The 26,130-nt window shown below is 30.8% G+C and overlaps 1 protein-coding gene across 1 annotated transcript; it reads left to right on the forward strand.

Annotated features, from left to right (window-relative positions):
- LOC136977160 (eukaryotic translation initiation factor 2A-like) lies at positions 1-23,985 on the forward strand. Its single transcript, XM_067272601.1, has 16 exons — positions 1-68; positions 5,343-5,461; positions 6,691-6,790; positions 7,994-8,076; positions 8,199-8,299; positions 10,366-10,483; positions 11,734-11,850; positions 12,971-13,039; positions 14,198-14,299; positions 15,373-15,544; positions 17,615-17,778; positions 17,880-17,996; positions 18,841-18,911; positions 19,140-19,262; positions 21,571-21,636; positions 23,849-23,985. The coding sequence occupies exons 1-16, from the start codon at positions 19-21 to the stop codon at positions 23,906-23,908; spliced, it is 1,632 nt and encodes a 543-aa protein (XP_067128702.1). The 5' UTR covers positions 1-18; the 3' UTR covers positions 23,909-23,985.
- Positions 23,986-26,130: the final 2,145 nt, after the last annotated feature.

The following is a 26,130-nucleotide window of genomic DNA, read 5'->3' on the forward strand; positions in this document are numbered from 1 at the left end:
GCTACTAAATGTCGGGAAATGACATTTAGCAGAGATGGAAAATTCCTCGCCTGGAATGATGGAAGAGTGTAAGAATTTTCATTAATTTTATTTATTTATAATGAATATTGTAAGACTATATTTTAACTGTGTTAATGTGAGCCTAGGTATACAAAATGGCGGCGCTTCCGGTCGCCATCTTGTTTGCACACGCAAATGTGCAAACAAGATGGCAACTGTCGACAATAACCTAAACGCGCCTATATTTAAACTTTTTTAAAACTAAAACATTTTTAAAACATAAATTTGCTACTTACTTTTTCCCTGCTTTTGGTTACTTTTCCTACTCTTTGACCAGAAACAAAAAATAAAAGTGTCATCATACTACCTAGATTCAGTCGATGCATGGACGAAGTGAATTACGAGAATTCTATACATTAGTGGTTCGAACAAATTTGCCTGTATTGTACATAAATTTTACTCCTCTTAAGAACTACAGTCTTATGATTCACATCTCTCACCTTTTCATCCACGATAGGCAGCGTCTCCATAGAGGGTGGCACCTTGCGATCCACGGCCACCTAGCCTTCCATGTGTCGTTCATGTTGTCTTTCGAGGTCGGAAATCACTATTACATATCCTTGGTTATGACAAATTTAACATGTTTAACACACATTTACACACTTTAAATGCACATTTGAACCTCACACAAACTTTTTACAAAATTTTTACTTCTCTTACACAAAGTTAACACACCTTCAATACACTTTTATGACATTTAATGCACATTAAACACATTAAGGACACGTTTAACATGTTAATTATCATTGACAAACTTTCTTCCTCGATAACTTTAGACTTCAAGTTGTACTACAATTTGTACAAAGACTACAATTTGTACAAAGTTTAAAAAAACACAGACACTTTTAAAAAATTAACAATGTGCTTAATCCGTCTACATCATAACCAAAATTCGAAATGCACATTATTCCTCGTGTTTCCCGAACGGAATTTTTTGATGGATATTTGCATACGAAGGCATCATTACTATCAGCGCCATCTACATTTCTTTTGTAAAGACACTTGCCATCGAGATTACCAGAAGCACCGCCATTTTGTATACCTAAGCTCACATTAACCTTTAATTGTAATTTTGGAATTTGTTACGGTTTTGATAGATCATCAATTTTTATGAGAAAATAAAATGTAATACAGTAGAACTCCTCTAGTTTGCCCTCGGCTAGTTCGTCGCTCCAGTTAATTCAACCGTGGTCGAAGTCGAGAAAACTTTTCCCGACTCGTCGGTGACTCACTGCCCGTCGCGTTCTTCTGTGTTCGTTACAGTGTACAGTATGTAGTAAATACATACAGTATTGCTCTTTTTCATTAATAATAACAGCTTTTGTGTGATTCATTGCAATGTTTTTACTGTAGGGAACAATACAGTCATTCTTGAGTTGGAAGATTGTTTATTTTACTTTTTCTGATAATCCGATCTTTTTTGCATTCCGACCGTATCCCCAGTCCCAAAGGTGACGGATTAGAGGGGTTCTACTGTATACACACTAACACCAAAAATCCAACGGCAAAAAACAGGCAAACGAACATTTTCAACCGTCTTAAATGATCGTCATCGGGTTTTAACTTAGTAAATTTGACTCAAGATCATAATTAGAACACAATTTTTAAAATAAAAGGAATGTTAATTCTATTGGACACAACAGTATGCATAACATGATGTAGACATATTAGTTTAAACAAATTGTTGTGCATGCTGTTATGGGGATGGAAGAGCTTCCAATTAATGCACTTTAAAATTTACTTTTAATTCATTTTATTTTAAGTTTGAAATATTTGAAATTGTAGAGCTTTCGGTAAGCTCTTAACTGATTAAAGTCTGAATATTTTAAAATATTTAGACCGAAAGAATACATAATTATTTTAGTTGAATTTGTATAGATGATGATTTATGGAAAAACTTTCTTTAAAATTACAGTAGACCCCCCCTATAACATGGTAGATACGTTCCGTGCTATATGAATCCGTGTTGTATGAGTCACATGAGCTACTCACAACCCGGCACGTGTGCAGTTAGGGGCTACGGCTATTTCAAAGGTTTTCTTCCATAAAATTAACCAATTCTAGACTAATTTGACTCAACATTTCCAAATCAGTATAAGTTTTTGGGAATAATCCATATAAACTATGCTATAAACAAAAAATTGTAGGATTACTTATTGAGTGTGCACCGTTTGACGACGCCATTGCTTAAGCTTGTTTTCGTCGCGGAGCGGCTCATTGAACGGTGGGCGTGTGTTTTCAGATAAGTTATTTTTCTGTGAAAAATTCACTGAATTTTGGGGGAGACATCATTAATAAAAATATAATTTTTATGGCCATTGAATAATAAATGTTTTCTAGTAGGTACAGTGCTCGTTTAAACTCAACGGTTCGTACAATATCCACTACTGGTCCAGATTCGACTAATCCTGTGGCAACACGGGTCGGCAATGATATTTTACCGTGTTATACAAGTCTCTTTTAGTGTGTTATATGAACATGATCGCAATTTTTTTGCCGTGTTATATAAACCCGTGTTATAGGGGGGGTCTACTGTATTTTACTTGTAAATCGATTAAAATTCTTTACTAATTAAATAGAAAAGAAGTATTTAAAATAACAAAACAAGAAAAAAATGTTCATGATTTTAATAATAATAAACCAATAATTTAAAAATTCAATATGGATTGTCACGCTATTTGTCAATTAGGTTCTCCATCTTGATAAATAGTGCAACTTTTTTTGAAAAATAAACCCGAGCAACTATTTTGTTGCTAACGTATGCCTGTTGCTCAAAAGATCGGATATTTTCTTTAACGTGAAATATTACTTACATTCCATCTAGATTTGAAGTTTAAAAATATAAATTGTGTCATAGTTTACCTGAAGTATGCTACAGTACTTCTCGTTGCAGAAGAATAGAATCCAGTGTAAAAATCAAGTTGTGATTAGTGATGGGACGATTAATCGGAATTGGGAATCAGAAAAATCGGACATTTTCAAGGAATCGAGAAAATCTTGTAAGGATTTCCGATTCTTAAAAACGATTCTTCCATATTTTATAAGAAAATTAATTTTTGTTTCAGTCGAAAATTAAAAATTTTCTAAATTACGATATTAACAATTAAATTTCCAATAAGTATGCAATGGCCCATACACGGGATGAAGACCGTCGTGGTGTTTTCTTTCGTGTAGTCAGAGTGACCATAGATTGCACTCAGTCAGTTCTAACTGCCCCCGTTTTAGGGAAGATATGGCGACTTTATGGTTGCCATTTGGCCGGCTTGACCGGCAATCTGTATTCTGTATATCTATATAAATATTAAAAGCAAAATGTTCCATCACCGCCACACACAAATAACATAAATTTTAAAATTAATTTGATTTACAATTGAAAATTTCAAAACAACTTTTAAATGGTTTTTAAAAATATTGTTTTAATTTTCGATTGATTTGATTTTATTTTTAGTTTTGGTATCGGGTAAAGGCCAGAGTCGTCATTATTACTTTCTATAATTTTTATTTATTTAATTTTGCCTGCATTTTTTGAATCAAAATTATATTTTAATTGAAAAATGTTATTTTAAAATTGTTTTTAATATTTAGTATATTTACTTATAATGATAAAAACTGAATTTCTCATTATAATTATAAAAGTTTTTGTGGTAATTCACAGACGATTCTGTAATATGTTAAATTTTCAAATGCGATCCGCATGTTTCTGAGTAAAAATACTTATTCACGCTAAGTTTAATGCCGTTTTTAGTTTTAAAATTTGACTTTAAAAAATTTGTTATCTTGTAACGACGATATTCGTTCGGCTTGCTGCGTCGTTTGCCAAACTTCATTTGGTATTAAATACGTTGGAGTTAAATTATTTACAAGACATCTCCATTGCAAAAATCGTGGAAAAAGTGCATCTTCTCATTTACTTTCCCCTCCCCCGGTCATGACAATGGCCAATGAAGCAGTTTCTAAAGATGGTGACCCTGCCTGATGCAATGGGATAGTTTGTTGAATAAAAAGAAATTACAGCTAATTTCTTTGGGAATAGTGTTGAAATAATAACTTTTATCTGAAATAAAATTACAAATTCATTTTGTAGTACACAATAAAAGCATGCGTATCCACGTATAAATGGAGAATTTTCAGGTTTCTTTCAAAAGATCAATTCTGGATTTCCAAATCGTTTTCCATTCTTAAGCTTGATGTTTATTAATTAATTAATGTATTGTGCTCACAATGTAAATTGTTAATTTTCTAAATTAAAATAAACTTTAGAAAGTATTCAAAAGAATTGGAATCAAGAGAAATTTTATCGTCCCATCACTAGTTGTAATGTTACATATGTTTAAGCCTGCATGCTCTAATTTTCAGGAAATCCATTGGATTAAATTGAATTTATAATTATCTTTGTTTTCAATTACATAAAGAAGTGTGTGTGTGTGTGTGTGTGTGTGTAAGTAACTCTTTCTGCCTTGCGGTCACTAGGAGGGCCTTTTTAGCAAGTCCATTATGGTTGGCCAGGCCAACTGGATGGTGAGGGGCAGGGCCCAACATATGTGAATGGACTGTCACTCAAGAAATTACTTGAGATTTTTCAACCCTGTCTAGATCTGATCTGGGTCTCCAGAGTAGTAAGTTGCTACCTTAACCACTAGGCCATATGGCTGTCTACATACACATATTAAAACCTTTTTATATCTATTAAACCGTAACTAAAGCCTCAGCCTAGATGAATCGGTCACAAATTTTAAATTTCTGGATTTTTAGGTCATATTTACACTCGATGTCTCAATAAACCTAAATGTCAACTCAGCAGAACAGAAGCAAAGCTCTTCAAACATTTTTGGCCTACACCAAAGGCCTTCTACAGGAAATCCATCAGAAAAATGGAAGGAGCATTTCAGATTTGTTCATATGGAATTCAATGTTTGAATGGGATTACATCACCCAAATTAAAAGTGCCCATTGGATGCATGTTGCATGTTGGCCCTTGTATCACTTGTTGATACAAGTTAAATCAAAATAGAAAAAAGACCATCTTAGAGTTCACAGGGTGGAAAGAGTTTAAAATAACATTTTGACATTTTTATTTTTTGTTATTTTATTAAAACAAAATAATAACTATTTAATTAGCAAACCCATTTTTAGTTGTATAAACAGTTATTCTTCATTCCAATTTTTGTAGTGAATGACATTTGCAAAGGTCATACTTGCTAATAATGCCTAAACGAAAGTTAAAAGTTGATAGTTTTATATTAATATTAACTTATATTTTTAATTAAAAAAATTTTTTGTAGTGTATATATTGCATCAATTCCATCCTGTAACGTAAAGTTTACCGTTAATAAACCCAGGACGTCTTGTATTCATTTTTCGCCACAAGGAAATTTTATAGCATTATGGGAATCATATACAGGTAAGAAAATGGTCATTTTAAATTGTAACATTATTTAAAAATTTTGCTATAAGGATTAATAGAAAAAACCAAACACATTTTTTATACTATCTTCAAACCCAATGTTAGAACCAAGCCAACCACTACCGTCTGCTATCGGGATAATTAACAGCTATAATATTAATAAATTACCAAACAATTTGATACTAGAGGGAGGCATTAGGCATCATTTCTTAATAATTTTAATTAAATAATTTAGATTTACTGGAAGAAAAGAATTGGCCCGGAGCGGGACTCGAACCTGCAACTCCCACTTACCGTGTGGATGTGTTGCCAATTACTCTACCTGGACCTTCGGTTTGATCTCATCTTCTATTATATATAACATTACACTATAACCATTGTTGGTTACTACAGTGCTGGCTGGGGACGCATCAAATGCCCTCGTACTGTAAACTCCCTCATAAGGCATTCAACCGCCATCGTATACCCCGCGAGGCATATATATAAACAAACAACTCTACTAAAACCCAATACATTATAATAGCAAAGCAGTGGTTGGCTTTGGTATTACAATGTTAGTTAAAAACTAATTGTCTTAAAATGTTTACAGGTACTCCTCACTTTACGACCTATCTGCTTACCGACCAATCAAGTTTCGACCTGCAATTCGGGGAATCCCCTTTCTTAGCTTGAGTGTCGATCAGTGGCAAATGGTGACATGCGCACTAAGCGTACTATAATTGTCTTACAGTACTATAATAGGCTAATAGCATACTATAATAGTCTTTTTATGAATAAATTTGAAGTTTGTTGCATAATTTGCATAATTTTACAACGATCCTATATTCCTGGTGCAAGCTCCTCACTTATCGACCAATTTGCTTAACGACATAGTTGTCGGAACGGAACTCGGTCATAAAGTGAGGAGTACCTGTATTATCCTAATCTAATCCATCGATCATTTGGCATTAATTTTCACTTATAACAGCAGAAATATAGTATTTTACTCCTTAAACAGTTAATATTAATTAAATTTAATCGTGGATAAATTTGCTTGGTCGAATAAACTAAGCAAATGTCGAATGTTATCCTTAATTGATTTCCTTTCGGTTTAAGTCAAGAGAATACCAAAATACAAATTTTTTAAAAATTTTCATATTATTTACATAAATTTTTTTTTATAATTTAAAATATTTAGGATATAGAAATGATTTTTCGAAAAAACTAATTAAACAAATGTTTTCAAGCGTCAAAAGAACTGCCGCATGGAAACCCGAATCTTGATATTTGGACCGTTAAAGAAGAAAAATTATTACATTCATTTATTCAAAAAAAGCAATCAAATTGGTAAGTATTTTAAAGTTTAAATATGTAATATTTGTGAATTTTCAGTACTTTGAATCATAGATGTATACCAAGATTCACAGTTTTAGTTACTCATAAAGAAGATGAATGAGGAAATGCTATGAGTGCACTAAAATTTGTGATAAAATATTAATTTTTTTTGCTATAATCTGTTGTTTTTTGACAAGTTGCAACTTTCCCAGAAGTTGTATTTTATATTTTTTGAATAATGTATCATTTTACAAGATTTTGTATGATCTAATTTTAAGGTATTTAAGAGTGAAATGTGTGGTGTTAGTTTACAAATCATTGTACAATAATTGTGTATGGTGTTGAATTTTAAACAATTAAAATGTTTGCAAATCTTTAATATACATATGTACCATACAGAGTGTCTGAACTAGAAATATCTAAAAATTCACACACACATTTCAGCATCTATAATGTTTATTAAAATGATTTTTTGTATTTCAAGTTGTTAAGAAGGTTAGTGAAGTTAAATGTGAGCACCTTTTGATAGGTCTTTTGTAGTTTGACAGATGTCAAAATGATATTCGAGATTTTGTCTAGTTTAAAGCAATGATGATAGAGCAACTGATACAATGATATACTGTTTCAAATCATCCAGATCACTAGCTTTTTCTAGTGCACACAATCTTTAATAAAGCTCCTTGCAAAAAAGTCCAAAGAAGTTACATCCAGATATCATATCTCATCACTATGGAGTTTTTTACTTTGAGAAAATTAATGTCTTTATTTTTGATTGATACACATTAGCTTACGTGCTCTCCTTGATGTAAATTATGTGGCGATTATGCATTTGTTTTTCCGTTAATTGCCACGTTAGTTCACTGAAGAATGAATTTGGATGCGAGGATTAACATTCTGTTTCCTTTGTGACACCACTGTGACACACAAACTGATTTAAATTTAACTAACCATAAAATGTACTGCACTTCTGATAAATCTACATCTTGACTGAAGCAAAGCTGTTTGTCATTTTTGCATGCGTTAAACTACTGGTGATGTGTGCACACTACTGACATTAACAAATTTTGGAGTGATTTTCCTATTGGCTGTGCTTTATTTTGGAAAAATAGCATTATAAGAAAACATTACTTATGGATACTTCTAGCCCAGACATCCTGTATTTATATACACAGTATAATTGCATAATATTGAGCTTAAAATATTAAATTATTTTAGGAAACCTCAGTGGTCAGATAACGAAGAACTTTGTGCTAGAAATGTAAGCAACGAAATTCATTTTTTTGAAGACAATAAATTTGGTATGGAGAAGTCAAATCGATTTTTTTTTATTGTTATGTTATTTATAATTTATTATAACATTGAAATTTTCTCAGTTTTAAATACAATATTAAAAATGTATTTTTTAAAAAATTTTTTTTAGATAAAATAACTAAGAAAATGTTTGCTCAGAAAGTTTCTTCATTTACTTTATCACCTGGATCTGCACCTTATCACGTAGCATCATATACACCAGGAGTTAAAGTAAGAAATTTTTTATTTGAACATTTATTATAGTGAGGACATGAGTTTTTCTATTCCTTCTTGGAAGTATTCCCATCCAACATACGCTAGCCGTTCTTATGTTGCATTTGTGAAACCTTCATCTTCATCGGACTCAAGTCGGCAGTTTGAAAGGTCCTTTTTCGTGGGGCCGAACACATTGAAATCATGAGGCGCAAAATCTACACTGTGAGGAGTACAGTCCGTTTGAATTTTTCTAGTAGAGCCTTTGTGATTCCTGCTGAACGAGGTGTGGGATTGTCATGCAAAAGCTTTCTCACCATAAACTTCTCTCAACTAGTATTGAATTTTAATGGGGTTACACCTTTTTTGCCAACAAGAAACAAATTTCCAATTTGGATGATACATCCAAATGATGCACCATCTTTCATGAAAACAGATTAACCTCTGCAGCCACACCAACAAATCTGCTATGCCTTGTAGCTGGAAGTACTACCAGTGTTGCCACCAGATTTCATCTAAATATTGTTTATCATCAATAAGTTAAATAGAGAATAACTTAAAAATTTTTCTCAGTTGTTGCTTGCCAAACATTACCAGGGTTAGATTAGGTTCCCCCATTCTTAATGAAAGAATTAAATATTTTAATTGCTTACTTTTTTAAATACAGTCAAACCTCGGTTTCGAACGCCTTGCTTTTTGAACAATTTGGGTTATGAACAAAATTTTGAAGCCTAAATTTGCCCTAGTCGCCAAACGAGCTACTTGGCAGAACCGGCCACTTATGGTCAACGACCTAGGTGGCCGGTTCTGCCTAGGTCGTCAGTTCTGTTGACAACCTAGGCTTCCTATGCTTCCTGTGTTAAAGAAAGTCAACAACCCAACCAATTAATGACAGGACTATTGGTTTAGAAGTTAGTGGCGTCAGGATCACCTCACATCACAATATGAATTGTCGATGACGTTTCTATTTAAGTTACATTTCAATGTGCATGTGGGAAAGATACTATTTCCTTTTTTGGCATGCAAGGCAGTCAAATCAAACTCCAAATTAATTAATAAAAACTGTATTAATAGACAATCACATAATATAAATGGAATTCAAGAATTTGTGTTTAAATATACTTAAGTTAAATTAAATGACAAAAATTTATTATTATCATATTGTATATTATTATGTTAATATTTAATAATATGAGGTATGAGGTAGTCAGTTAATTAAAAGTAATAATAGTAAAATAATAATTAAAACTGGCTTATACACCAAAATTGAAAATAAAAATAAATTTAAATCAAATCAATTGAAACATAATATTTCGGAAAGTGTGGATAAAGTACTTGATTTGGTTATATTTCATGCAGGCAAAGTTGAGTCTCTATTTATAGCACTTCTTTGTAAAGTGTTAGTCTTGATTTGCAATAACAGGACATCAGGACATTTTGCTTTTATTATACACACACACACACACACACACACAAGATATAGATATAAAATAATAATATATTTCCTTTTATAGGAATTTTATGCAAGAAATACAGCATAAGCAAAGGTAAAAAAACAAATGGTTTTGTTTTGGGGATCCAGATTGGATTAAAGCATTTTACATTATTTCTTATATGAAAATTTGTTTTGGTTTTGAAAAACTTTTAGGAACAAATTAAGTTCGAAACCTGAGGTTTGGCTGTGATCAAACCTAGGGTTTCGAACCTGATTGGTTGCACTTCAGAGTTCCTTCTAGACGTACCTATAACTTATGTATTTTATGTCTGTTTTTTTCACTTAAATATATATCATAGATCATCCTTTTATTATACAGCTCATAGTTTGATTAATATAGTACTGTACATGCACTTCGCTTTGATCATTTGCTATGTAAAAATTTTTGTAAAATTATGCTTTATAATTCGTAAACATTGTTTTAAATTTTGATATATTATTTATGTTTGGGATATTATGTTGGTTTAGGGGAGGAAATCATTTGTCTTTGGACTTTTCCTATTTGTGATATAATAAATAAATTAATTAAATAAAAGATTTAGTATTAATTCAAACTTTTGAAATCATTTTAGCATTTTGTTTTTTATAGGGACAGCCGTCGTTTGTGACGTTGCATCGATATCCCAATTTTGAAGGCAACAGTTCCGTAATTGCTAGGAAAAGTTTCTATAAATCAGATTTCGTAGATTATTATTGGAACAATTCAGGTATTATATTTAATATAATAATCTATGAATTTGCTTATTCATTTTAATATTTTAATTTTTATTAGAAACCAAACAGAACATGAGTATTGTCTATGTTGTTAATTATAATTCCAAATTAATTATTTTGCTGATGTTTCTAGGTAATGTATTTTTGTGATGATGTGCTTATGGTTAGTAACTGTTTAATATTTGCAATTGTAGTAGTTTTAATAATGGACATTGCAAACAGGTTGTCAATAATGTGTGTTATACATGCTTTAACATGCATAATTATTGGATAGAATAGTAAATACCCTGACTCAACTTTTATGCCTTTGTGTCCTTAACTTATGTATTTATGCTTAAATTGTCAACTAGGACTTAATTTATTACTAGGACAATTTAAGCATAAATAAGTAAATACCCTGGTTTGAATGTATTTTTTGAGTGTAGTACTCGGTACGTTATAATGAAATTCTGCTCTGTATATTTAGAAATGTTGGACTAAAATGTTATTCATTATAGTAAAACATAAGTAAAAACATTTAAAATACATTTTAATTACCCATTTGTTAATTGTAAATGGTTATACAATTGTTTAGTGATTGCCCTGGGGAACATAAATTTATGTGGAATTTTGTTTTACACAGTAACTGCTGACACACCCATAAAACAAGTCTGCACTGTAGTATGAAATCTTAAATTATGAAAAATAAAGTATCAATAGAAAGAAACATACATCAACTGAAACCCGATATCCAAAGCAAACACACCAACAACTGCCATAAATGATTGGGCTAAATTTAGCCCGATCATTTACGGCAGTTGTTGGTGTGTTTGGTTATCAATAGAAAGATAAATTTGAGTTTTAAATTTAGTAAATTGCTTTAAAAATATCAGCTGTTGTTGGGTCAGTTGAAAATGTGTATATATTTTTAAAGTATAGTTTGAATTTTTAAAGATTGGCATTTAGAACATGTCATCTGTGTGTTGTTTTTTCTATTTTTGAAAACTATATTATATAATTTTCTTTAATAAAATTAAAAAAAGAAAGAAAACATTATCAAAAAGAAAATAGACGATTAATGTAAAAAAAGAAAACTAGTACTAAAATGGTTATTTTGACTGTAAAATACGTTGAATCCATTATATATTAATAGTTGTTTAAAACAGATCATCAAATAAAGTACATAAGAAAAATTAATTTTATGCCTGTCATTTGTATTACTTGAAATGTTTTAAAAATATATTAATTTCAAAATGCTTTATAGGTGATAGCATAGTAGTAATGGCAAGTACAGATGTGGATAAATCGGGAGCTTCTTACTATGGAGAACAAGCTTTGTATTTTATGTCAACGAATGGTGATTCATCTATGATTAAATTATGTAAGAATTGTTTCATTTAAGCATTTGGCACATTTCATAGCAAAATGGTTTTAATACAGCTGGATAAGCAAGCCACTGACATGAACTGTCATTGGCTTGCTTATCCCCAGCTATATTAAAGCTACTTTACTAGGCAATGAACCTATTATTGCAAATCTGATTATATAATACTGTAGTGATATTTTAGTTATAGTTCTGCCTTTTAGTTGCCGACAAAAGTATGTGGACCTCATTAAAACTTTAACATGTTATTAGATAGCGTTAAATTAGTAGTGTCTTGCCCCCATATGTCATACTTTTCCTGTTAGCAATAGAGTCATGCCAGTCATCTAACTTATTTTGGGGGAAAATTTTTGCATTGAAATAATGCAAAAATTTTAAATACAAACTTACATAAAAATTTGTATATAGTTAATTGGCCACTAAGCTTTCCATATCTGGTCTCGGCTTTCATCTATCTAACTCCATTCTTGAGATTAAGTAAGGACAGACAGATGGGCAGCAGTGAGAATTTATTCGTCTGCAATTTTTTCAAATTGCAGCCCAATAAACCTGTGTAGTTTACAATTTTTTAATGTAAAAATTACACTGATTTAAAAAAGTTTACTCATAGAAACACAAACCTGTAATGTAGTGATTATCATTTAGAAATGCTGCCACCAAGATACAGAATCTTCACTGAAAAATTTCACAAGACACATTCATAAACAATGAATTTCTTAGCTATGATAATTTTGAAAATGTTTGAGAAGTGTGTTTTTTTCCTTTGCTCAATAAAAGTTTGTACCAAGGATAATCCTTGGTACAAACTTTTATTGAGCATTGTATCATTGAAAACTGTGATGACACATGTTGTGACTTTCCCTTGTAAGATAATAAAAATGTGAACTTTGGTAAAACAGTGTTTCAAGTGAATGAGGTTTCATGAGTTATCATAGGATATACTTATATATAAATTGTACTGTTACATTACATGCCATATTCTATCTATAAAGTCCATTTACACATCATTACAGTTCTCCAGACAATGTTGTATGGAAGTGGAATTTATATATTTAATGCAATTAATATTTTTCTGTGCCTTTTAATAAATTATACCTGAAATTAAGTTATTTTCTAGTGAAAGATGGACCTATATATTCAATAGAATGGAGTCCATTAAGTAATGAATTTTGTGTCGTGTATGGATGTATCCTTTAAGTTTAAATATAAATATATATTTATTTTTATAATTAAGAAGTTTTTCATATCAATTAATCAAAATTTGTTTTTAGTTTTTTGGAATTTATTCATATGGTACAAAAAAGACATGCATTGATGTTATGTCATTTTTAGATGAAATATTTCTTAAGTATTTGAATATTATGAAATAATGCTAAAAATTTCAAAGTCTTTGTTTAAAATTGGAATAATACCGTATTTTACGGACTATAAGACACACTTTTTTCTTCGAAAAATTGCTTCCAAAATTCAGGTGCGTCTTATAGTCCGTAGCGTCTTATAGGTATTTTTTTTTTTTTTTAAATTGCTTAAAAATTAAGGTGCGTCTTATAGTCCGTAAAATACGGTAATTCTTTAGGAATGACTGTTAAGCTTCACTTACGTTGTCATATGACCCACTATGAACAAACTAAATGAAATATTGTCTGCGCCATACTGCGTAATACAAACTAAATTAGGATGTGATTAGTTAGAGATTTTAAACACCAGTTTTTAGAAGTTGATTGGTCAAATGAATAGGTGTTTGGCAAAAGTTGAGATATTCTCAACTCTTAATGAACTGACCAAATGTAAATACATAAAGAAAATGAAATATTTGTAGCATTACTGAGAAATATGTTAAATGAGTTTAACATTGACATCCATTATTTCTTTTTTGATGATGTATGGAATATGCTTTCAGGTATATATAATTGTCTTCATTTCCCTTAAAAATATAGCTAAAAGTATGCAAAATTAGGCATGATATAACTCTCGATTTCAAGTAGACAGAAATATAACATATAGTGAGTTTATGGGAATCACGTCCAGACCAAAATGAAATGTGACTTAGTGAGAAATTCAACTTATCAGAATTTGAATTATTTGGAGTCAACTGTATACATAATTTGTAATTATAACAGTGCAAACTGGTACTAAAATCGCAACAAAACTTCTATGTGTCTTCATCTAATGTTGAGATTAGATGAATTTAACCTTTTAAAATGGTGGAAAATGTTTGTTAATTAAACATTTATGAAAGTTTTAAGGTGTATAGAATTTTTGTTATATGTAATTTGTATTCAGTACTAATTAATTAGATTTTAAAAAATTAACTTTTAGATGCTATTCCTTAACAGAATGTTAGCTATGCCAGCAAAAGCTACAATATTCAATAAGAAATGTGAACCGGTTTATGATTTCGGTACTGGACCTAGAAATGCCGTTTATTATAATCCACACGGACATAATATCCTTTTTTTTTGTCTAATTATGTATAATAAATAAAATCAAACATTATTGAAAATAGTTTTAAGAATAATTAACTTTCTAAAGTGAAGCTTATGCTATGGGTTACAACTTTCCACAAATTTTTCACGAGTGATCCATTCTGAATATATTGAGATATCGAGCTCCTTTTGGCATCACCCAGTCCATCTTTATTGTGGGCAGGCCCATAATGGTGCCTCAAATCCATGACTGGATAGAGAAAAGACCCTCTTAGTACCCATAGAGTGGAGAGAGTAAAAATGAAGGAAAAAAAGTCTTCGGCAGTGATATATAAAAGAATATGTAATAATTTTGTGTGTGATTAGTATTGCAAATTTATATGATCAATGTTAAATAGTTTAAATTGATTTTACAATTATCATCAATTAAAACAAATTACAGTAGTGTGTCGTTTATCCGAACCCCGGTTATCCGAACGCTTTCCAGTCGGACTGTGTCGTGCTGAATCAAACTTTTTTAATACTAGATTTACTTCTAAAGTATAATTTTTATGTTTTTATATTTTTCAATATATTTATTTTGTTTGTACAAAATAAAGAAATAATTTTTAACGATACAATAGCCTCGATTATTATTATAAAAATTTTCGTTAGGCTTAAAATCAATGAAAATTTAACACGAAGCGACGCGACGAAGAAAAATTTGAACATCAGTCAGGTTAAAATATTTTTTCGTACATAATCGGTTATCCGAACAAATCACTTATCTGAACAATCCCAGTCCCCAATTGATTCAGATAAACGACTCTCTACTGTAGTTAAAAAAATGAAAGCATTAATTGAAAATCTATAAAAGCTAAAATTTCTAAAATTATCCTTTTTTTTAAATTAATATTATATTTCATTAATAAAACTATTAAAAACTAGTAAATAACCAGGATGATCATTACATTTAAAAAATTTTCACAAGAAATTAATTGAAGAATAATTTAAAATCTACAGTGAATTTATTAATATATTAATTTTTAATTTAAATAATTTTCTGTACTTAGAAAAATGCTTATAAGTTATTTTCTTTAATGTTAATGTTTACTGCTAATTCTTGCTGGTTTTGGCAATTTGAGAGGAAATGTGGAAGTTTGGAGTCGAGCCGGTCAGAAAATTGTCACAATAAGCGCAAGTGATACTACTTTTTTGTCCTGGTGCCCTGATGGTGAGCACATATTGACTGGAACGGTAGCTCCTCGAATAAGAATCGGAAATGGGTATAAAACTTTATCGTTTCAAATTGCTTATTTTAATGTTATTTTTATACAAACAAGAGACAAGTCACTCCAAAATTTATTAGACGATCACCATTTACACTGATGTTCCAGAACAATTTTATTAAACAGTGCTAATTCTCAGTGGATAAAAGGAGCCGAGATCTCGACGGGATAAGGATGACCTAAAGATGTCGTAAGATTACCATACCAATTTTAAAGATTTTTTAACTTTATTGGTATTTCTGTGTTTTTTAAAGGAACTTCTTAAAGAGTAGGCAGTTGAGTAGCCTAAAAAGGAAGGTCCGGCTGTCTATAAAATTGTTCTGGAACATCAGTGTAAATGGTGATCGTCTAATAAATTTTGGAGCGACTTGTCTCTTGTTTGTAAAAAATATATTTATCCATCCGACGAAAATTAAACGTTATTTTTATAATCAATTTTTATTAATTTTCTCATCAAAAACTTGTACAATTTTATAAAATTATTAAAATTAAACATTATGCACTTTATCATTGTAATTTTTGCTAAAATCTATAATTTGTTTTATTTTTGTTGCTTTGATAAATACAGGGCCTTCCAAAATGAATGCTGCCATTTTAAGTTAGTGTAATTATGTTAATATCTGATAAGTATGCAAAATGTGCCAATTGATAGAGTAACTGTTCTGCATCCAAATGTCTCTGTGAGGACCCAAACGGGGGTCGACTGGGAGGTCCAAATGTAGTACATCAATTGAGAAATTAAAAATCTCCTTTTCAGACGTGACTAGGAGGAATTTAATGTCTCGATTGAACAATGGAAGTTTTTTTAAAACTATTTAAACAATAGAAAAGGTCAAAGTTGAGAAAAACGCGGCTGGAGAGGAGTCGTATTCAGTTGCGACATTGACCTTTCTCACATCCTCCATCGGGTTTCGAATTGTCACCAGGTGACAATGAGAGACCAATGGGGAGATGACTTTGGAGGAAAAGCTAATAAAACTGAGCGTTTCAAAGAATTCTGAGTTCTTGGTTTCTGATTGTTGGTCCACGCCATCAGGATTTGCCACCGAGAGAACCAACAGCAACAAACTAGTTGACGCCCGAACTTACCGTTGTTCCTAGAGACATCGTGTTTCTACTAGATTCATCCTTCTCCTGAACCTGCGATTTGAAACTGTGCTGCATGCCCCGGGGCCATCCACCGAAATGTACGTCGTTGAGGGATTGAGAGAACTTCCTAACAAACATTGAATCGTCAACCAAAAGAAGAAAAGAGAACCTTTTATTTGCTCCCAGAGTTGGGTTTTGTCCAATCTTTGAAGAAAGTTGTAAGAAACTTCTATTTTTATTAAACGGTTTTAAGATGGAAAACCTGTCTCAGTGAGTCTTTCGACTCCCACACAACGGTATTGATCGCTTGATTGTCGTGACATCTTTCCACCCAGTCAGCTAATGTCACATCTCATCGTCTACTACTTCTAGGAAGCACTGTAAACAAAAATGGTGACTTTGCAACACCGAAAGTATTTTGTGTTCTGCAGTTTGCAAAGTCGGAATTGCTCATCACTGTGCAATGTAAGTAATCAGCAGGAGCTTTAGAATTGTTGCTGCTGTGGGAGAAGTAACAACAGATATGACATATCAAGTGTATGAAGAATTTGAGTGTCAGTTGATGATTGCCATGTGATAGAGGTGCACGCATTGAGAAATCGTAATGGGTAAATGCAAATCTTTGATAGTTTAGTTACAGCATTCTTGGATAATAAGTAAAATAATTATAATAATTTAAAATCGTAGCATTCTTTTTGGAAGACTCAATTTAAATATTTGTAAAAGTCTTTAAGTAAAGCTTGCACTACTAAATGAAATGACTGCCCAAAGTTAGATATCAATAATATATGTTAATTTATGTAGTCCAGTTAATTAAATGCAATACTATATTTAAAATGAGACGCCAAAGCAACTTAGCAAATGAGGGCACTGTATTAATAAACTTACTCATATTTGCAGAGTTTGTGAAGACATTTTATTTTGCTTATTATTACTGATTAAAATCATAATTCTTTTAATAATTAAAAATATTTGTAGGTATAAAATATGGCACTATACTGGAAGTTTATTACATGAATTAATGTGTGATATTGGTTCTGAAATGTGGGATTTATGTTGGCAACCATTTCCTCCCGGTACTTTCCCAAAGAAAACACTCACTCTACAACCCGTTCATGGCATACAATCGTCACAGCCTGAAGGTTAGTAATTTTACATATCTTACAAAATATCATAATAAATTTTTTTTAATAATGATTTTAATTCATGCAGAAATTTTATTGTTATTAATATGGATTTATAGCTTCAAAACAAGTGTATCGACCTCCAGCTGCCAGGGGACAACCTTCCACTATTAAGTTGCGTGAAGATTATGAACCTCCCTCGGATTTAAAGCCCAAAATTAATATTCCAATTGAAGGTAATAATTAAAGTTATCAAGTTTATTATTTATTTTTAGTTTGTATTGATGATTGATTGAAAAACATTATCTTATAATTAAATACTTTCACATTCCACAAATCCATCTTCTTAGAATAAATCATGTAAAACTTTATTTTAAACTACTTACATTTCATAAGAAACCTTTAAGACATTTGAGTTTTCATATTTTACAATACATTTATTCTTTAGAATAATTTAAATTATTGATATTAAACTTTTAAATATACAGTATATATAAGGCATTGATTAATCTTTGTTCTTTTATCTATTTTTATACTATATAACCATGGTGGCCAAACTTCAGCTTGCAAAGTTCATGCAGCTCTTTTAGACTCTTATTGAAGTTCCTGTATAGTTACACAATATTACATACATGTAAGTAGCATGTCTCAAGTTTATGCAAAAGAATTTTATAGCTATACTAATAAATGTATCACTATACAGGAGCTGCAATAAGGAGCTAGAAGAGTCACAGTGTGGTGACTGTGGCTATGTATCAAATTGTTTAAAGTATTATATCATCTCTATATTTATTTAATATCAGAGATATAATATTTAATATCATATTAATTTGTAGAGAAGAAAAGAAAATTCTGTCTGTAATGAAATTATATATATATGTATATAATTTCATTACAGACAGAATATATAGGGCCTGGATTCAATTGTAGTCTCCAAAGATGCCTGAATTGCTTCAACCATCTAGTCAACATAGATTTTTTTTTTGTTTTAATTATTATCATACTAACATAATTAATTTTAAATGCTATATTGAATTATGACTATTTGAAAATGCTATATTGTATTATTAATATCTTTAGGTTTATCAAAATCTGCTCTAAAAAACAAGAAAAAGAAGCAAGCTAAAAAAGCAAAGAAAGAACAAGAAAAGGTATAAGCACTCACTTTTTTAAATAAATGTACCCTATGTGAAATCTTTACTATAAACATATCCATTGTGAATGGCAAAGAATATTAATATATAGACTGTGGAGAAGTTCAGAGTGAAATAACATTGTAATCATTTTATAAAATATATGTAAGAGAAACATCAAATATTTTGGTAGGGTTAAACTGGAATAAATACTTCATTAAAATTTTTGTAAAATATTCTGTTTAGGGAGAAACTGTTGACGATGATGAAAAAGAAGAAAAAGTAGCCGACAGCATAATTCATCCTTCCATTGAAAATGTATTTAGTGAGGATCCAGAAAAAAATAAAAAGATCAAGAATCTTTCAAAGGTTTTTTTTATCAAATCTTATTAAGATAACATTTAAAATTATACAATAATGCTGTCAAGAATAAATAAATATAGTATGGTCTTGTTTTATATGGGAGTTGCACGTCAGGAGGTATTGTGTAAAACAAAATTCTGCTTAAATTTATGGTCAATCATACTTGCATGCAGTTAACCATCGACGGCATATATCCAGCAGAAAATTGCTAGAACAGAGTATAATAAGTATTAAAAAAAATTCAGAAAAAATTTTAATGTGGATAATATTTATTGGGGTGAATACTAGAGTCAATTGTTTGGTTCTTATTTACTTGTAGAGTTATGTAAATTTCTATCTGAACTTAGTTCAGATAGAAATTTTCTAGTAGAAGCAGAATTATTTATTATTGCAATGTTTCTGTTATTTTGTACAAATTTCATAACTTTGACAAACAGTATTAATAACAAATGGGCAATTATTTGTAACATTGTCACAATATATATGCTTTTCACCTCAAATTAGTACTGTGATATCTTGCCCCTGTACATCATACTTTTCATTTAACAATAGCGTCATACGGGTCATCTATTAACTTCTTTCGAGGGAAAGTTTTGAATTGAAATAACATGAGTTCCAGTTTACGTCAGAAGTTCATATATAGTTAATTGGGGCCTCCAACCCCTAAGGTTTCCATATCTGGTCTCATCTTTCATTTATCTTACTCTGTTCTTGAGATTAAGGAAAGACAGAGACAGATGGACAACAGTGAGAATTTATAGGTCTACAATTTTTTCAAATTACAGCTCAATATCCTTTATGTAATTGATTTAATTATTATAATAAATTAGTTTTCAGGTAGTAGGCTTTAGTTATACATTTTTATTATAAAAATTGTCATGTAATTTATTATATTAGTAGTTGTAATTAATTTTGAAGAATGGAAAAGAAACAACTTATATTAGAATTTGTAACTGGTGTATACTAGACAGAGGGTGGTCCAGTAAATGTTCAGATTGATTTTATTGCTTTACAAATACATATACAGTAGAAAGAAATTGAAGACACTATTTTCCAGTATAATTCCTTGCCACTTCCAGGAAGTTTTAATTGGTTTATTAGCTTTTGTATTCCACCAGCATATAATTCATTTGGTTGATCCATTGAAGCACTGCAACAATCACCTTATCATCATCTGCAAACTTTCTCTATTAAGATATTTCTTTAGGGGACCAACAGATGATTGATGTTTGTTGCTGACAAGTCTGGACTGCAGAAAGGATGAGACAATACTTTCCAGTCCATTTGAGAAAAACTTGCATTTTATGTGACTGCATTATTTCACAACAAGACATCTTTTCTTATACATGGTAAATGAATGTCCACAGAACTTTTACTGATATCAGTAGAGAATGCACTTTATTTATCATTACTCAGTTATCATTCAAAATCATCTCTTCAATATTAGTGATGACATTTATAGGTTGGTCTGGCCAGAGATTATTTTCAATGTCTTCGTGGCCACTGCAGAAGCTACTCTACCATTCAAATGCAGGCTACAGTGGTATTTCCAAACAATACCAAAAGACTGATGAATTTTCATGCTGCTGGAACTTTCCTTGATGAGAAACTTATTACAATTCACTATTCTTGACCAGCTGTTAACAATTTGGATGCCATTTTCAATAACAAAGTGAGAAATTACTATAGGAAGTATAAACTTCTTATAGTACAAGGTGTCATACAGTTTGAGCAATGTTGTTGCATTTATTTGAAATAAAATTATTCCAAATATTTACTGGTCAAGCCATGTGTATTATTGATTACAGTATCCATACATTTCAAGATGAAGTTGGCTGAGTAGCTATGCAATTAGATATTAGTGTTCTGTAATAAAGGATTTTGTGTCAAAGTTGATTTGAATTGTTATAATTCTTTACAGATTGTGTAGATATCATTAGGACACTTTGAAATTTTGTTCATACAAGCATACCTTTAGCTTACAGTTTCACCCTTTTTAAGTTACAAGTTACACTTACAATTTTTGTGTATATTACATTACATGATAGTCAGCAAACTTACAAAGGTATTACTTATGCATAAGTATGTACCAAGTTTATAAAAAAGAAAATTGTATAAATATATGGGAGCTGCGACTCTTCTAGTGTGCTGTTTATTACATTAAATACGGTACTTACATTTGAAGATTAAACATGACCAGGCTATATTTATTGTTGTAAAATTGTTAGTTTGTACATAGAAAAGTTGTAATGATTATTTAATTTTTATTTAAATAATTTATAAATATTTCAAATATAAAATTTATTTTTTGTAGAAATTAGATCAAATTTCTAAGTTAAAAGAACAGCAGAGACTTGGAAAACCACTCGAATTAAATCAGGTTAGTTTGAAATAGATATTACCATTATTATTTAAATATATTTTATATTTTTTTTTTGCAAAATTATTAAATTTTTAAATTAGCCATATTATTCTGTAATTACAGTTACTCAATTGTTTTATATATAGTAATTGTTTATAATAATAATCACGCCAATACATTATTGTTATTTTGAAAAACTGATCTCAAAATCATGTTTAAAAAATGAAATTTGATAGAAAAAGATATTTATAACTGAAGATTTTGATTCATCCTTTTGCAAAACTATTTATCAGAATATTGTAGAATGAATAGTCATGGGAGGTTATGTAATTCCTCTATGACCACTTGTTCTCCAACTACTTGCTTTTTACAACTGTGAGATAAGCAGAGGGTCAGGGGTTAATCCTCGCTGACCACTTACACTGCACGGGTTGGCAAAACCCGATCTCTTTGTCGTTGGATGGCTAGGAGGGCAAAAAGTGAGTGGGGAGGTGCGTCGGTAAGTCGACAGGCATCTTGGATTGACAGGAGACAGGTTAACAAATAAAACATTTATTGAATAACTAGAATAAACTACAAAGGTGATTATTACAAACTATTCTACGATAAACTATGAGATTAAATGCGGTTAACATACGCTTGAACGCACTATATGCAACGGCTATGCATTAAGCCTAATGTTGCTGCGGGGAGAGAGAGAGTTTACAAAGGTCCTAACAAGATACCTCTTGGTGTGAGATTGGATGATATAGTCGCCAATGCTATGGCTGGAGTGTGGTGGTCGCCGATGATATGGAAGAGTCGCTGAAGGTCTTCTCCAATGGGATTCCATTCCTGGGCATGGAGATGGACACAAGTATAGAAACAACTTCCCATGCAAGCACGCTAAGTTTCCAGTGGCACAAGCTTTTATAGTGTTAGTGTGGGAAGCGGTCGATTGTTGACGATGACTTGCAAATTCTTGACGGCTAAGTGTCAACTTTCCCACCTAACTGTTGATAGTTACTGGAGACCTCTGCTCCATTTCTCTGTGAGGAGTTTTCTTCTATTGGTAATTGTTTGCAATATTTTCATACAAAAAAATGAAAGGTTTCTTTTGTTTACCCAAATTTTTCCGCTAAAATCCGCGGTCTCACACAACTCTCATACTTTGACTGCTTGCTTTATATGACAAATTTTCTATTCCAGTTTTATGGAATTCCAGGTTTTTGCATTACTGTCCTTCTGTAGTCTAATGTATATAGTTCAAAACTTATTTCTGGAAATAAAATCATCAATGACGCAGAACTATAGGAAACTGGAGTTTGATTTATAATGGTTGACTGACCATTTTCTAGAAACTGATTACATCATAAAAGCAAGGGTATAAGGTTGTATTTTCAAATGATGATGAAATGTTTCAACTTTAAAGACAGCCTTGAACAGACTACATTTGTAGGAGGTGAAAGCTTACCCAGGTTATTGACCTGTTGCATATAATTACATTTCTAATGGGTAAGCTTTCCCCCCTCTGAATTTTTTATCATTGACATCAAGAATCAATATTTGCTATCTAAATTATGAAATGGTGATATCAAGTATCTCCTTAATATTATATACCGTATTTTACGGACTATAAGACGCACTTTTTTCTTTGAAAAATTGTCTCCAAAATTCAGGTGTGTCTTATAGTCCGTAGCGTCTTATAGGTATTTCTATTTTAAAAATTGTTTAAAAATTAAGGTGCATCTTATAGTCCATAGCGTCTTATAGTCCGTAAAATACGGTAATAGTTTATATAAATATTTAAAATTCTTTTTATTTGTTTTTTGTTTCTAATCTATTGAATATTTGGCTAGATTTACCTATGGTTTACAAAATGGCGGCTTGTCTCGGATTCCAGCAAACAGAAGAAAGGAAACGGGACACATGTTCTAACCTAATCTAACAAATTAATAAATTACTATAATTTTTACTAACCAAATTATTAGAATAGGTTAGGTTAGGTTAGAACGTGCGTCCCCACTGTTTCCTTTTTTCTGTTTGCTGGAAACAGAGACCAGTTGCCATTTTGTATACCATAGGTAAATCTAACTGAATATTTTTATCAATTAAAACATTATACAAAAAATATTTTCTTTATTTTAAGAATAAATTAAAAATTAATAAAGCGGAATCAATTAGTAGAGTGGTTGTGAATAATTTTATGTATTTAGTACACTCTTATTAATATTTTAAAATTTTATTTTAGTTGGAGAAAATAAAGAAGGAAAATGAATTATTGGAAGAATTAAAGTTACTTCAACTTTGATTTTGAAAAATATTGTAAAGAAAAAACAAATTGTTTTATGATAAAGTTTTATTGAAATAAAATAATTTAGTTTGAAAGAGTTTTATTATTTTATTATTGTACTGGAATGTATCTTTTGCCGTAAGTCTAAAAATTATATTAAGTTATTTGCAGCATTATCTCAGAGATTAAACTAGCTGGGATGATAGACATTGGCCTTCCACTATTGGGACCAGATTTGAGTTCAGTTCCCCAAGGAACTTCAGGAATTTTTTTTGTGGCTCATTTGGATACGAAAAGCTCACCACTCGGCCGAACCCGTGACAGGTATGATTAGAAAGGCCTTCGTAGTATCTTCTGGCAGAAAGATTTAGAAATGAGGAAAAATATCTCAGAATTAGAATCTAACTTGCAGTTCTCATGAATCATTTGGATATACAAGTTCTCACGTAACATTGTTTTGTTAATTTTATTTCATTATATAAAATTATTGAACAAAGATACATTTATAATCATTTACAATTATTTTAATTGAATTTTCTTGATAAACAAAAAAATTGATTCTACACGGTAAATGCTGTTGATTAATGGTTCTGGAATTCTTACATCTTCTGTGTCAATCCTACTTAATGTAGCCTTAGTTTGCATTAAAAAAATTAATCATGCAATATTTTTCCGGCACGATGCAATTGGCTACTTTTTACCAATACGGCAATGTTTGTTGGTTTTGGAAAGGATTGTTTATTTTCACTTCAAGTTTTTAAAAGTTTGTTTTTCAGTTTATGTAGACTTATCTTATGTTGTTTTTAGTGTTTAATTTAAAGAAATTGCTCAGCAATAATATCTTACATTTAAAATGCTATTTCCATTATCTTTCAAATGGATAAAAACCACTCGATGGGCTATCAAACGAGTTTTCTTCATGTGTCTAATGCCTAAATGGGGCCATTTCTGATAAAAAGTTGTCCTGGAAAGTGTCCCCTTGAAGTTCACCCATGTGTTGTTGCTTTATCCAATTAATCCAATGTGATAAAGCAATGATGTCCATACCACAAAGAACCAATGTCTGTTAATCCACACACTGAAGTTTTGGATCTAATCCAAAGTGGTACCTTTATGGCTGTTACTGCTTTGACTACTTTCACTACAAACGTGTAACATCCAGAAACTTTCCTACCACAAGTAGCACTTTAAAAGAAAATTTCCTTTTAAGAACATTATGCAACTACAATGTTATCCTATAACAAATTTTCTTAATGCTAAGTTTTTAGAATGCACTTATCCTTTGTAGGATAATATAACATAGGTCTATATAGCAATATACAATTATTTTTATGAGTATATGAACTATTGCATTCAGTTTGATTGATTAATTACAAAAGCATTTAATCTACCAATAAGATGTTAATAAGAATGAATATTTTTTATGCCTTTCAATGAGTATTCTTCAAGGTTTAACTTTTTTTCTTGTAGGTTTACTACTGTTTGTCTGCCATAGTTGATAGTGAATGTGACTATTACTTGTGTTTATCCCATTTGATATATACTTGAATATAACTCTAGAACATATTCTGCTTAATAATTAGATGTAAATCAATATAGGCATATTTAAGCATGTATTTAAATTACTAAGCTAGTTCAAAATGTTATGTCAAAACAATAGCATTTCGAATGCTGAAACTTCTGGCTTTTATTTCCAACTATCAGAAAATTCATTAAGCTAGCGAGACAGATGGGGAGAGCATTGTGCGAATGAGTTATTAATTATATCAAAGATCATCATTTGATAAAAGATTTGCAGCACAAAAATTTTGCAAATTTAAAAATGATCATTATTTAATAAGCAAATCTTTGCTTGTCTGTATTTTTTTTCTGCGAACAAGAATCCAGAACTCACTATGGAGAGGTGGCTGTATCATGAGTTCTGCCCCAACCTACTCTAATACAGTTCATTCATGTTACTCAAATCTCAAAAAAATTATTGTTTTGTATATATATCAGGCAATAATTCCTTGATATCCATCACAGTGGTGTGTTATCCTAAGAGCAAAACATGCAACTATTTGGGGCCCCAAACCAATCTTTTATAAGAAAAATGTCTGAAGACTACATGAGAGTCCCTAATTCAAATTTGCCTGGGTCCCATGAAGTGATAATGCGCCACTATCACATCAGGATACACACTTCTGTTATCTCGATATAAGAAGAACCAATACCCTGATCCGATCTCGCAGCACGGTACG

The sequence above is a fragment of the Centruroides vittatus genome, unplaced genomic scaffold (genome assembly GCF_030686945.1).
Source record: "Centruroides vittatus isolate TY-2023 unplaced genomic scaffold, ASM3068694v2 contig_1112, whole genome shotgun sequence".
Taxonomy (NCBI): Eukaryota; Metazoa; Arthropoda; class Arachnida; order Scorpiones; family Buthidae; genus Centruroides; species Centruroides vittatus.

Coding starts and splice junctions, on each gene's coding strand:
- LOC136977160 (XM_067272601.1), top strand. CDS start 19: ATGACATTTAGCAGAGATGGAAAATTCCTCGCCTGGAATGATGGAAGA. Junction 8,077..8,198: donor TTTTGAAGACAATAAATTTG/GTATGGAGAAGT, acceptor AATTTTTTTTAG/ATAAAATAACTAAGAAAATG. Junction 8,300..10,365: donor CATATACACCAGGAGTTAAA/GTAAGAAATTTT, acceptor TGTTTTTTATAG/GGACAGCCGTCGTTTGTGAC.